We start from the raw sequence: 13,617 nt of genomic DNA, 5'->3' as shown, positions 1-13,617 counted from the left end.
ATTTGAATAATTTAATGCCAAAGAATTGGATTTTGAGTTCTCACTATGTTACCTGTGTGAATGAACCTTTCGTTCTAGCCTGAGATGTGGAATTTTTTGAATTTGATTTCTCATTTGGCTTGGGTATGGAGATCTCTCCTATATCCTCTGCAGTGAAGACCAATACAAAGAATTAATGTACCTTCTTCACAGTGGTCTTGTCTTCCATGAGTTTTCCTTTAGCACCTCAATTGTCCTATGGCCCCTCTGACTGTTTGTCAGGCTTCCTGCTTATGATTTACTTAAAAACTATTTTGCTGTTAATTGTTGTATATTTAGCTAGATGCTGTTCAAATTCTTTCTTGGCCTGCCTTATTATATTTTTATACTTGATTTGCCAGTGTTATTCTCCTTTCTATTTTCCTCATTGGGACTTGGCTTCCAATTTCTAAGGATGCTTTTTTGCCTCTAGTCACCTCTTTTACTCTGCTGCTTATCCAGGGTGGCTATTTTGGTCCTCTTACTGTTTTTTTTAAATTTGGGGTATACATTTAGTTTGAGTCTCTGTTATGATATTTTTAAATAGTCTCCATGCAGTTTGCAAGCATTTCACCCCTGTGGCTGTTCTTTTAATTTCCATTTAAAAGACTTGTTGGTTGTAAAATTTAAAAGAAGGCAAATGCATGTTTTCCTCGGGCCAAATCATTAAGTCCACATTAATGAAGGAGGATTTCAGGATTTGGCCCTTTCATAATTAATTGAACAAATCTGTCATACATACAGCACTTTCAAGTCATGTGTTTTGCTCAAAATTCTAATTGTTTTCACCTAGTTGCAGTCAAGGAATCCTGCATAATGGTTTATCTTCTTTGGGCCATGCTATTTGCCACTTCAAATGTTTTCTTGACATGTGTATATATATAAATAGGTTGAATATATAATACAAATAGTTAATCCTAAATCAAGACCAGGATATTGATTTTATTGCATACACATCATTAGAGCTTTTCTTGATATCACTAGAATCTTCTTACTGATCTGTAGCCTGATAGTTCATCCATTCAGTTTGTTGAACCACATTAAACCTCTCTGTGGACACTCTTCTTCAGAATTAACGTGACTTTAATACAGTTTAATACATTTCCAAAGTGAATTAAACTAAACTAAACTGAATTAAGGACATACAATAAGTGTGTCCACACAGGGGTTTAATGAGATTTACCTAATCCACTTTAAAAGTTCATTTGGATTAGCTTTCCTGAGTGCGAGACTTTATGTGTTAAACTGTGTGTGCACAGGTATTAAGAAGTGGTAGGGACGATTCAGTTGATTTAAGCTAACTTGATTGAGCTCACATGATTGAAAAACACCCTTCTTTTGCCTGTGTATATACAGCTACAGTGAAGTAAGTCAGTAATGAATGAAATATACCAGTATTCTGTAGTTATTTTTTCCATAGGACTAGAGAGATGCAATTCTGTCCACTTGAGCAAAATTTCACTTGTTTCCATTTGATGAATTTGGTCCATGTTTTAATTTGCCATTCTAATTTTATTACTGTTTGGGTTGTATTACAGGACCATTATTTGTTACAATGACCAAAACCCATGTGATAGCAGCTTCAAAAGAAGCATTTTATATCTGGCAATACCGTGTTGCCAAGAAGCTCACAGCAATGGAAATCAATCAGGTAGCACGGACTAGAAAAGAAGGCAGAGAGAGGTTTGTCTCAGTTTTTAGATGTATATATTTTTTTGCTTTACCACAACATGATTGTTAAGAGAGCCTTCCTGGAAATATCCACTCCTCTCCTCTCATCATTTTTATGACTTCAGTTTGCTGACTCATAAGCCTGTCTAAGTAAATGAATGAGAATGGTTTTTAATGCATAGTCGTTATCCAGAACTGCTTTTGGTTAGAGCATTTTCACAGTCTCCTCCTGCCTCTGTGACCTCCTGTTCAATGTCTCCTTTGGTGGCTCCTTCATCCTCTCCCACTCTCAGAGCTCCGTCTTTGGCTTCTTTTCTTCTTTACACACACTATCCCTAGGCAAGCTTATCCACTCCCATGACTGTTTCCATGTTGATGACATCCACAGCTACCTCTCTACTCCTAACCCAGAGGCAATGCATAAGGGAAGGTCACGTGACATCCCCCCCACCCACGATTTTCTGCCAACAGCTAAATGTCCTGATGGGACCCATCCAGAGGGGCCACTGCAGACTCTGCCCCATAGAGCAGTGAGGGTGGGCAAGGCCTCGGGATGCCCAGCAGCGAGGAGGCAGCAGCTCTCCCTGGCAGCGGCACTCTCCATGGGTCTGTGCAGCGCGGAGAGGGAGGAAGCAGTGGGGCAACTGGATGGGGGCTGAGCCTCTCCCCCCTCTCCCAGCCCTGCTACATGTGGCTGCTTCTTCTTCCTCGCTGCTGGAGTCCCAGCGTTTCCTGCAGCCTGCTTTGCAGACCTCCACAGGGCGAACGCCACGGGCCTGTTTCCAGGGCAGAGGTCGCTCTCCCACTCCTATAGCAGGGGTTCTGCCCGGGGGAAACTGCTCCCCTCGCACTGTAGCAGGGCTTGCCCTACCTTCCATTAGCAACAGCCTGGCGCCCCCAGCCCAAGATGCTTGGCATTGCTGTTTGCCCCCCACCCCCAAATGTTCCTCTGTGCCCCCCCAGGGGAGCACACCTCACAGTTTGAAAACCTCTGTTCTAGATCCAGAGGTGATGCATGAGGTGGTTACATGCCACCCCCCGAACCTTTAAATTGTGCCCCCCCCATCAACACTTACTTGTCGCCTCTTCCCTGACCTGGCTCACTGTAAACAAACTCATATCTCAGACTGTACAGTATCTTTCACCTTTACTCCTGTATGGCCTGCCGTCATCTCAAACTCAATGTGTCAAAAGCTACACTCCTCATTTTTCTTCCAAAATGTTTCCTTCCTGCTCCTGTCGCCATTATTGGCAGTAGCTTCACTATTCTTCCTGTCTCTCAGACTCCCAACCTTGGTGTGATTTATTTTGTTTATTTTTTTTTTTCCCCTTCACTGGATTCCATCCTCCTTCCACAACGATACTATTATTATCTCCACAGCATCCTCCAAATCCACCAACTCCTCTATTCCCACATTTCCATGTTAATCTTTGGTACTATATGTATAACAATAGTAATAACTCTGCTTTGAATTGACGTAAAGGGGCTAAAAGATATTACCTCACCCACCTTGTCTCTTTTAAAGGGACACTGCCAGAGCTTAAAAACTGGCTTACTTTTAATCTTTCCCCAAATTGATGCACTTTTTTCAAGATTGCAGATAGTTGTTTTTCACCCCACTCTTCTCCTTTGAAACCCTACTCTTTTGCATAGGATTTATCACATTGATGATATCCCTTCTGGAGCTGCAGATGGAGTGCTCGATTACAGCAAGGCCATTCAAGTAAGTGACCCTTTTAACCAGTATATTCTATATTATTGCTTACTTAATAATTGTGAGCATTACTCTGTTAAGATTAATACATTTTAAAATGTGTGTGGCCATTTTGTTTAAACTTCCTTGTATTCCCACCTCCTGCACATGTTGTTCCTCTCTTTCTACTGCTTATTATCATCATACGTTTATACAGTACCATGAATTTGACACAACATAGAAAAGGCATGGTGCCTACCCTAGAGAATTAGAAAGAAAGAAAACAAACATGATGCCCATGAGACATCAATAATTCAAAAATTTGCCAGCTGCTCTTTTAACTGCGCTATCAAGATGTACGCATGCTTACGCTGAATAACCTTGACATCTTTGTATAGTGTTTGTGTTCTTCCTCATCCCTGTTCTCCCTCCTTCACCTTTTATTACCCTTACTTGTTTCACCATGTCTAAAACAACAGTTGTGGGCTGTTCAAATCAGGGACTGTGTCATCTTATTTGCTCAGTAAATTTGGGAGCTATTATTAGTACTATTACTACTACATTTCCCATAGTTCAGGGTCATAATAAGCATCACTGTTTACGAGTGATGCTTGATAGTTTCTTCCCAGAGCAGCAGAACCCTGTGGCTGCTTGGTAACCCCCTTTGAGCTGCTTTCGTGTAGATTTACAGTAGGCAAGATGCACTTTCCTACTATTGATCCCCAACTGCCAGAGCAGTTCACCTGTGGCTTCTTAGACTGTAGAGGAAAGAAGTTATAAAGGAAGACAGGTGAAGTTACTTAGTAGACCAAATACAGAATACAGATGAAATTTTGAATTGACATGAACAAATAAAATAGCTGAGATTTGTCTCTTATTAAAGCAAAGCAACACATATTTTAAAACATTTTAAATTGAAGGCAGCTGTGTTTTAAATAAAAGAGAGAAATATTATTTATTGACTTACAAATAAAACACAGAAATGCTGCTATTTTCTTATAGGGCAAAATCACTGGCTTTTGTAAAACAGTGAGAGTGTTCTCTTCATAGAGATGTCACGTACAGTTCAGCCACTAATGGGAATTTCAAGTAGACTGGAGAATCTGCATTTTGGAAATAGTTTTATTTATTAAATGACTATGGGACACTGAGAGCCTCTCTGCCGTAGTGCATTGAATGGAAAGCTCTGCTTCCAGAGCAGATGAGTAAGTAGTGAAGCTCAATATTACTATCCTGAATGAACAGTAAATGAGACACTCTGAAATACAAATAAAGGCACCTTCAGGGCTCCATAAATAATATTACAAAACAGTGTAATGTGAAATAACCAAATACTAACTACTGAAGTAATGCAATACATTTTATGTTATTAAAATTAAGTGTGTTTTCTGTACCTCAGTGTAGCATGAAAATAGAGCAGTCTAATTGTTAAGCTAGAACAACAGCTCATACTAGTTTCATAACTAGGCATTCTGTGACCAAAACAAGGCTAAAAGGACCAAGTCACTGCCTCCTATGGGGAAAAACTCTTGAGAAGGGGAAGGTGTAAAGAAAACGTAAGAGAAACAAACCTTGTAGAACTTCCTAGAATTATGATTTTGGTGGGAGGGACTTGGGGCCATGGAGTAAATCTCAGGTCTCCTCTGTGGTGATGGATGCTGCCCTGCTTATCCCCTGCCTCCCCTCTTACCCGACTTATATTTAAACATAGGCTATAACCTACGCAGCATTGATGAATGTAAGAAGTGTGTCCAGTTTAGACATACCAAAACATAGGGGAAGGGAGTCTCCCTGCCATTGGCTTGGTCTTCCTTCAATTGCTCAGAAGCAATGGAGGGAACCCAGGGAGTGGGTCACCGTTCAGTGCAAATGCACCTGTATGTCCACTAAGTGACCCAGTAAGGGCACCCACTATCGGCTTCCATCTCCCCAGCCATTGCCTTTCTGGGTGGAAACACACATCTCTCTCCCCTCTGACTGGGATATTTCCAGGCTGCACAGTTCCCTGCTGTCAATGTGTATTTCCCAGAACAGATGGGTTGCCCATGGACGCCTGCTTGCTTTCTCTTCAGAGGTGGTTAACAAGTGTAATTAGTACAGATATAAGCTATCACACAGCACTTCCTCTGCAAGCCTACTTTACTCTTAAGGTAAAAAGCATTACAGCTTAAACATATTAAAAACAATAAAGAACTGACATGCATGCTAATAAGCTTACCAGAATTAACCTCAACCCTAACATGGTTCTCTCAGGTTGCAGTCCTTCCATCCCCCATCCAGTGTGATTCCTTAGTGGTCAGAAGTTCATCACATCTTCAGCTCAGAACAAGCACGCTCATAACATGTTTAGTTCACCCTTTATACAGTTCAAGGATCTTTGGTCAAGAGTTTCCTTCCAGAGATTGATTAATCTTGTCTTCCTGCTAAAGAAGTTCCATACAGTCTCACAATAGCACATAAATATTTGCAGTTTTAATACAGTGAACTTCAAAGCTGTTAAACTTAATTCAATAAAGTTCATTCAGGATGTTGCAGGAAATAGTCAGTATCAGAGGGAGATAATACTACTTCCAGCTGTATTGCCTCCTACCAAGATTTTTGTATGAGTCCTTCAAATAGGACTACACATGGGAGAACCTCCCACATAATTTTTTTTATTATCCTATTTAAGGGATGTTTGGAGTAAGAAGTCTTTCATAAAATCAGTAAATTAATTCCAGGTAAACTGAAAATTTTCCTGGTAGTTTGAAGTAATTTTAAATCACTGATCTGTACCAAGCCCTTTCCAGGGAGTATCTCTGATGCATTTTGCCTTTCCTCAGTGGCAAAAACCTAAGTCCATTCCCAGCTTTTGGTCTTCTAGTTTGCAGTTAATTGTATTGTTGTTCTGCTACTGTTCTTTGACAATGAATTCTTACTGAGGTGATTAAAACTGGTGTTCTGGTGGCATTTATATGCTTTCAGGGAACAAGGGATCCAATCTGTGCAATAACCGCATCTGATAAGACACTAATTGTGGTAAGTGGCATAGTTTAAATAAGCTGACCTTAGGCAGTCACAAGTAAAGTTGGAAGAAACCTTCACAAGGGTTTGAATAAGTATTCAAACTTCTGAAACTTTTTCTGAACTGAGTTACTATCCCATGATCAAATCCTCCTTGCATTACTCACATGAATACTGTAGTGGCATTGATTTACATTGAGGCTATGCAGATGAGGAAAGACAGCCAGTTTAGCTCCAACTTTGTAAACCTGGCTTGTGAACCAGAAATGAAAAGTGTCTTTCGGCTTCACCATAGAGTGAATTTGACATCACTGACACATTGTAAGTAAAACACATGTGACTTTGAAGGGACATTGAACACACACTTTCTCACATGCATGTGCTTTATACCGTGTAAAGAACAGATGTCTTCTCACTCTGCCCACCAGCTATGCTTCAAGCATGTATGCTCAGTGTTGAAAAAACATGCAAATTCATTGCCAAAGGCAAATGAGCCTATGCACCCCAATATAATAGTGTATGCAATATTATGATGTATTTATACATTGACAGACTGGCAAAATGGTGATGTTTTGGCTTTTTTTTTTAAAATAGGCTCTGAGCTCAAATTTACCATTTTGTTCAGCCTCACAAGGTATAACATAAATAAAACAATATTATATATAAACTATGCTGGAATGCAGAGGCTCAAGTCATCTTTTGAAAATTTTGTTTCTGAACAGTTTTTATCTAGACATTTTTTAAAACGGACAAATTTTCACAAAGTAGCATCTCATGTTGTACTTGTAATTTTGTACTTGTATGTGCAAATACTTCACTGCTTGTGCAAGACTGAAGGCTGGGTTGAGTCTGGCTGAAGATGTGGCCCTATATTTTTGTCTTTAAACTTTTCAAAACTGAAGTGTCACTGGACGCTGGAAAAAATCTCATGGTGCATTAGTGTGTCTTGATTTGACCTTTTTAGTGTCTTCTGTATTGGATCCAAGACCTCTATGAGTATGGGCTCATTCTTGCTAGGATAGTTTTCACTTTGGACAATCAGCCTTTGTCATAAGGAGCTATTCATATGATGCTCTAGATCTTTTGTCATCTACTTACAAAAGTAGTACGTGAGCATTGGCAAAGGAAAATGAAGTATTCTATTGCTTTCCAAAGGGTCTGTCTCATAATAATCACTAAAGATGGGTTAAGAGAAAGGCATAGGGAATAGGCTATAGAAAGCCTTAGTATTTATTGTGGTGTTTTTGTGCACTTGGGATGAGGGATGGACTCCATGTCCCAGGAAGTCTTTTCCAGACCCTGAATCTTTGGGTATTTAAGTTAAAAGTGCACCTATTTACACATGTTGGTAGTTTTATATAAGACTATAGGTAATACCACATTTATATATTATATATATTAATCTTCCAAATGATAGATATGAGGATTATTATTGTTTTATTTAAGTCTCAACAATGTGCTTGGTACTGTACAAGACAAACTTCAAGAGAGTCTATGCCCACTGGTTTTATAATCCAGAAGACAGAGAGAGAGAGAGAGAGAGATGAGTCTTGTGGGAGTGGAGCAGAAAAAGGAAGGAATTATTCTAGATAATTTTCCATATTCTTAATCTGATGACTTTCGTATTATTTCTCTTTATTGGCCTCACAAAAGAAGTGGGTCTTTAAGAGGGATTTGAATGAGGAAAGTGTGGGAGTCCAGCATGCTGGGTTTGGAAGTTTGTTCAAGGCATAAAGAAGGCATGAAGGCAAGAGTGGGAAAAGAAAATGAAAAGGACATTGAGGTTGGTGGTGTTGATAAAAGATGAGGGTATGTATGCCAAGAATGAATTGTGTGGCAACTTGAAGATGAGGATGAGGAATTAAACTTCATATTGTGAGCAAGAGGAAGCCATTGGAGCAATTCAAAGAAGGGAGTGATGTGGTCTGATTGGGTGAGGAAAATAATTGTGACTGATTTATGTTTTGGATGTGATTGGAGTGACATATATAGCAGAAATTCAGAGGTGGTTCTTTGAGTGCTTGCTCATGTCCATTCCATTCTAGGTGTGTGTGCTCGCACATGCACCGGTGCCGGAAGTTTTCCTCTCGGTGGTATCTGTAGGGGACTGGCTCTGGTGCCCTCTGGAATGGCACACATAAGCTGTGGTATAAGGGGTGCTGCCAGCTTCTCCCATCCTCAGTTCCTTCTTACCGCCAGTGACAGTGCTGGAACTGCTCCTTGCCTCGGCAAGCATTGCGTTACCCAGTAGTTTTCTTCTGCATAGTGTGTAAATAGTTGCGTAAGTGGTTCTTTTTTCCTCCCCGCTTGGGCCGCAATAACTATGGACTGGTGGATCTGTGGCAGTGGAGTACACCCTGCAGTTTATTTCTACCCCTCCCTCCCACCTCCCTTCCCTGTCCCTCTTCAGGGACCCTACTCATGAGCAGCTGCTCGGACAGGAGGTACAGGCCCTTCTACAAGTTGGGGCTGTGGAGGAAGTCCCTGCGCATCGAAGGGGAAAGGGCTTCTATTCCAGGTATTTTCTCATTCCGAAGGCCAAAGGCGGTCTCCACCCCATTCTGGACCTGCGGGACTGCAATAGATATCTCAACAAGTTGAAGTTTCGCATGGTCTCACTGGCCTCCATCATCCCTTCCCTGGATCCGGGAAACTGGTGTGTCGCCCTTGATTTGAAGGATGCCTATTTTCATATATCAGTATTCCAAGGGCACAGATGGTTTCTGCATTTCCTGATGGGGACCACTACCTACCAGTTTACAGTGCTTCCCTTCGGCCTTGCAGCAGCACCAAGGGTGTTCACCAAATGCATGTCGGTGGTGGCCGCTTACCTCAGATGTCGGGGTATCTAGATCTACCCGTACCTCGATGACTGGTGCAGCGGGGCTGCCGGTAAGTCAAGTTCCCTGCCTGTGCTAGACTCTACTGACGCCCGGGCGTTTCTACTGCAGGACAGGTTCGACTCAATGTCAAAGCTAATTGCTGACCTCTTCATGCACCCGATCACCACATCCAGAGTCCGTCTCAGGCTTCTGGGCCACACGACAGCATGCATCTATGTGGTCCGCCACGCAAGGCTCAAAATGTGGCCCCTCCAGCTGTGGCTGGTACTCCCCATCCAGAGATCACCTGGACAAGGTTGTCGCGATCTCGTGCAGTGTACTCATCTCCCTAAAGTGGTGGTCCGACCCAAAAGGGGTGATGACGGGAGTGCTGTTTGCGAATCCTCGGCCCGAGGTCTCTCTGATATCGGATGCCTCAGACCTCGGATGGGGGCACATCTTGGGACAATGCAGACCCAGGAATTTGGTCCCCAGAGGAGCATTCGCTGCACATAAACATCAAAGAGCTCAGGGCCATCCACCTAACTTGCGGGGTCTTCCTCCCCCAGTTGTCGGGTCAAGTGGTGCGAGTCCTGACAAACAACGTGACCTTCATGTTCTATGTGAACAGACAAGGGGAAGCATGATTGTCGGCTCTTTGTCAGGAAGCCATCCGTCTGGGATTTCTGTATCTAGCAGAGAATCCACATGGAGGCAGCGCATCTCCCTGGTGTTCACAACATGCTGGCCGACCGCCTCAGCAGGTCCTTTTGCTCTCACCACAAGTGGGAGTTCCATCCCGAGGTCACCTGGATGATCTTCCGCAGGTGGGGAGCTCCCCAAGTGGACCTGTTTGCCACCAAACAGAGCAAGAAATGTTGGCGTTTCTGCTCCCTGCAGGGTCTAGGCAAGGGCACCCTTTCAGACGCCTTTCTCCTGTCATGTGCGGGGGATCTGCTGTATGCTTTTCCACCGATCCCTCTTATCAGCAGAGTTCTGTCAAAGATCAAGAGGGACAAGGCTCATGTCACCATGGTCGCCCCAGCGTGGCCTCACCAACACTGGTACCTAGTGTCGCAATAAAATTGCCCCCTCCCCCTCCAGGGTTCCCTGGGTAAGCACCAGCATTGTATATTGCTAATGCTTTGAGATGCACTGGAAAGAATTTCGGGGAGAGTAAAGGTGTAAGTGTGGAGTGAAAGAAGACGTCTTTGCAGGTTTCGAGAGTTCCGAAGGGGGAAGAAAGAAAGAAGAGAACAGGTTAACGCGAGCTCCAGCTAGGTCTGAAAATAAGACGCTGACTCCAGCCCAAGGCCACGGCACACAACCGACTCTCGGCTGCCTGCCAAGAAGGACGGGTGCCTGAATTCCAACCCCGACCAGCTGTGAGAAAGGAGAAGTCAGCTAAACAGACCTGCAGGGGCTGCGAAAATAAGTGAAACAGCAAAAGCCAATGAGGGGAAAAACAGAGTCTCTCGTCCCTGAAGCCAGTGTGTTTTGGGAAAGCTGAGGACACCACAGAAAGCCGGTTTGGACTGGTACAAAAAGCACAAAAAACAACAGTCCCTAAACATAACACCCCCAAAACTTAAAACCCTCCTAAAAAATAAAGCACGTCAAAAGTCAGCATCAAACCCTAAACAGCCTGTGCACAGAACAAAACTCTCGTCCACCCTTCCCCTTCTTCTTACGTTACACCCAGGCTTGGCCAGCCTCGGGTCATGCATGTATAAGTATAAAAGTGGGGTTAGGGCATGGGCACTAACACTTTTTCCTTCCTCTAAGTAACATAAAAAGCACACTGCACTCACCACTCTTATGTCATTAATAAAGCTTTAAAACTTAGTTATTTGGTGTGCTCCTTCATCTCCTCCCCTAACAATCCTGCGGCATCAGCCTAATCACCTAACGCCCCCAAAAAATTAGTAACAAAAATCTGCCACACTAGCCATGGCCACTGCCTGAATGCCCGGATCTCCTTTTTTCAGGATCACAGTCGGCTCCTGCACCCGAACCTCACCCTGCTTCACCTCATGGCTTGTCTGCTGCGTGGCTAAACCCTGAGAAGTAGGCCTGCTTTAGTCGGGTGCAGCAGATTCTCTTGGAAAGTAGGAAGCCCTCAACTAGAGCTAGCTAAATGGAAGCGGTTCTCCTGCTGGACAGCAGAGCAGGGTATCTGTCCAACCCAGTCGTCTCTCCAATCCATCCTGCTCCAGGTGAAGAATCAGGGCCTCGCTTTCTCCTCCATCAAGGTCCACTTGGCGACCATATCGGCATTCCACCCGCATATATAAGGTCAGTCAGTGTTTTCTCATGACATGACGGTCAGGTTCCTGAAGGGCCTGGAAAGGCTCTTCCCACTAATCAGAGACCCGGTTCCCCAGTGGGATCTCAACCTGGTCCTCTTGAGGCTCACTGGCCCGCCCTTTGAGCATTTGGCCTCCTGCTCCCTCTCTCATCGCTCGTGGAAGGTGACTTTTCTTGTGGCCATTATCTCAGTGAGGAGAGTCTCTCTGAACTACGGGCCCTCACGTTGGAGCCACCATATATCGTCTTTTACAAAGACAAGGTACAACTGTGGCTCCATCCAGCCTTTCTGCCCACGGTGGTGTTCTCCTTCCACGTCAATCAAAACATCTTCCTCCCGGTGTTCTGCCCCAAGCATCACTCTAGCGAGGAGAGGTGGCTACACACGATGGATGTTGGACAGGCGCTGGCTTTCTATCTGGAGTGCACCAAACTGTTCCGCAGATTGACTCAGCTCTTCGTAGCAACAGCGGAAAGAATGAAAGGTGTCCTTTTAGAGGATATCAGACTGGATCACCTCTTGCATCCGTACCTGCTATGAGCTGACTCAGGCCCAACCGCCGTTGATTGTGGAAGGCCACTCAACCAGAGCACAAGTGTCCTCGGTGGCCTTCCTAGCCCATGTCCCTATCCAGAACATCTGCAGGGCCGCGACGTGGCCTTCGGTGCACACATTTACCACGCATTATGCTATCAGCCAGCAGGCCAGAGACAACGCTGGGTTCGGCAGGGCTGTATTGCAGTCTGTACGTCCAGGAACTCCTATCTGCCTCCGGTGGTACTGGTTGGGAGTCACCTAGAATGGAATGGACAAGAGCAAGCACTCGAAGAAGAAAAGACAGTTACCTTTTTTCGTAACTGATGTTCTTCGAGATGTGTTGCTCATGTCCATTCCATGCCCCGTCCTCTTTCCCCACTGTCAGAGTTCCCAGCAAGAAGGAACTGAGGGTGGGGGGAGCCGGCGGCGCCCCTTATACTGCAGCACATGCGCACCACTCCAGAGGGTGCCAGAGACGTTTCCTTATGACTACCACTGAGGGGAAAACTTCCAGCACCGATGCATGTGGCAGGCGCACACACCTAGCATGGAATGGACATGAGCAACACATCTCGAAGAATACCAGTTACGAAAAAAGATAACTGTCTTTTTGTTTAATGTTGTGTTGCTTTTCCCTCTCTGTGTTTCTTCTGGTTTGTCCTTCATCCAACAAATCTTAGTCTTAGGACAGCATATAAAGAAAGGTTTGTTAAACAGTTTAATATTAGGCAAGTTATATAGGCTGCCTCAATATGCAAAATCTCCTTTTTTCTAGGGACGTGAATCTGGCACCATTCAGAGATATAGTCTTCCTAACGTTGGCTTACTTCAGAAGTATGTTCTGAACTGTCGGGCCTATCAAATGTCTTTGAATTGCAACTCCAGGTAAGTCATAGATTTGGTTCTAACATAGCCACTTGATTTTGAAATAATATTCTAATTGATTGGGATGGTTTACTTGGGACTTATTTCATGGGTTTAAAATATATTATTTAATGTAGGAGACAGTATAGTCCAGTGGGTAGGACACTGAACTGGGATTTGAAACCTGGCTTCTATTACTTGCTTTCCATTGGCTTCCAGTGTGACCTTGTGCTACTACTTAATTTCTCTGTATTTCCTTCTCCCCATCTGCAAAAGGGGATAATAATTCTAACTCCCCTTTGTAAAGCACTTGAAGATACATGGATGAAAAGTGCTATTTAGGTGCCAAATGTTTTTTATTTCACTAATAATGTTATTTTTCATTAACATTGTTATTCTTGTATCCCGATTTGGCTCTCTTCTCTCACTGATGCACATACATAGTCTCCATTAGGATTAATAGGAATTATTTGCACGTGACTGACAGATGATATGCGGTGATTTTCTCATTTCATTCTTTTTATGTTAAAGATGCAGAAGTTATAATTGGAAGCTTTCCTTTTCAAAACTGGTGTTTTAATCTTCTAGTTTGAAACTTCTTATACAGGGAATTCTTTAGGATTGTCAAGCTAATATATTGAAGGATAATCCAGTTAATGTCTGCAATTGTTTAAAATACTGTTAAAATATAATTTCTTAA

At 43.3% G+C, this 13,617-nt stretch overlaps 1 protein-coding gene across 1 annotated transcript in view; it reads left to right on the top strand.

Moving 5' to 3' along the window:
* The window catches only part of WDR35 (WD repeat domain 35), a 78,410-nt gene that overhangs the window by 41,634 nt on the left and 23,159 nt on the right, over positions 1–13,617 (top strand). The window contains exons 12-15 of the mRNA XM_054024543.1: positions 1,557–1,701; positions 3,344–3,413; positions 6,348–6,401; positions 12,829–12,938. Of these exons, the coding sequence (XP_053880518.1) occupies positions 1,557–1,701; positions 3,344–3,413; positions 6,348–6,401; positions 12,829–12,938 (379 nt within the window). The remainder of the gene's footprint in view (positions 1–1,556; positions 1,702–3,343; positions 3,414–6,347; positions 6,402–12,828; positions 12,939–13,617) is intronic.

Source organism: Malaclemys terrapin, chromosome 3, assembly GCF_027887155.1.
Source record: "Malaclemys terrapin pileata isolate rMalTer1 chromosome 3, rMalTer1.hap1, whole genome shotgun sequence".
NCBI classification, from domain to species: Eukaryota; Metazoa; Chordata; order Testudines; family Emydidae; genus Malaclemys; species Malaclemys terrapin.
The sequence above is the reverse complement of the archived record's forward strand: the minus strand, read 5'-3'. Positions and strand labels throughout refer to the sequence as shown.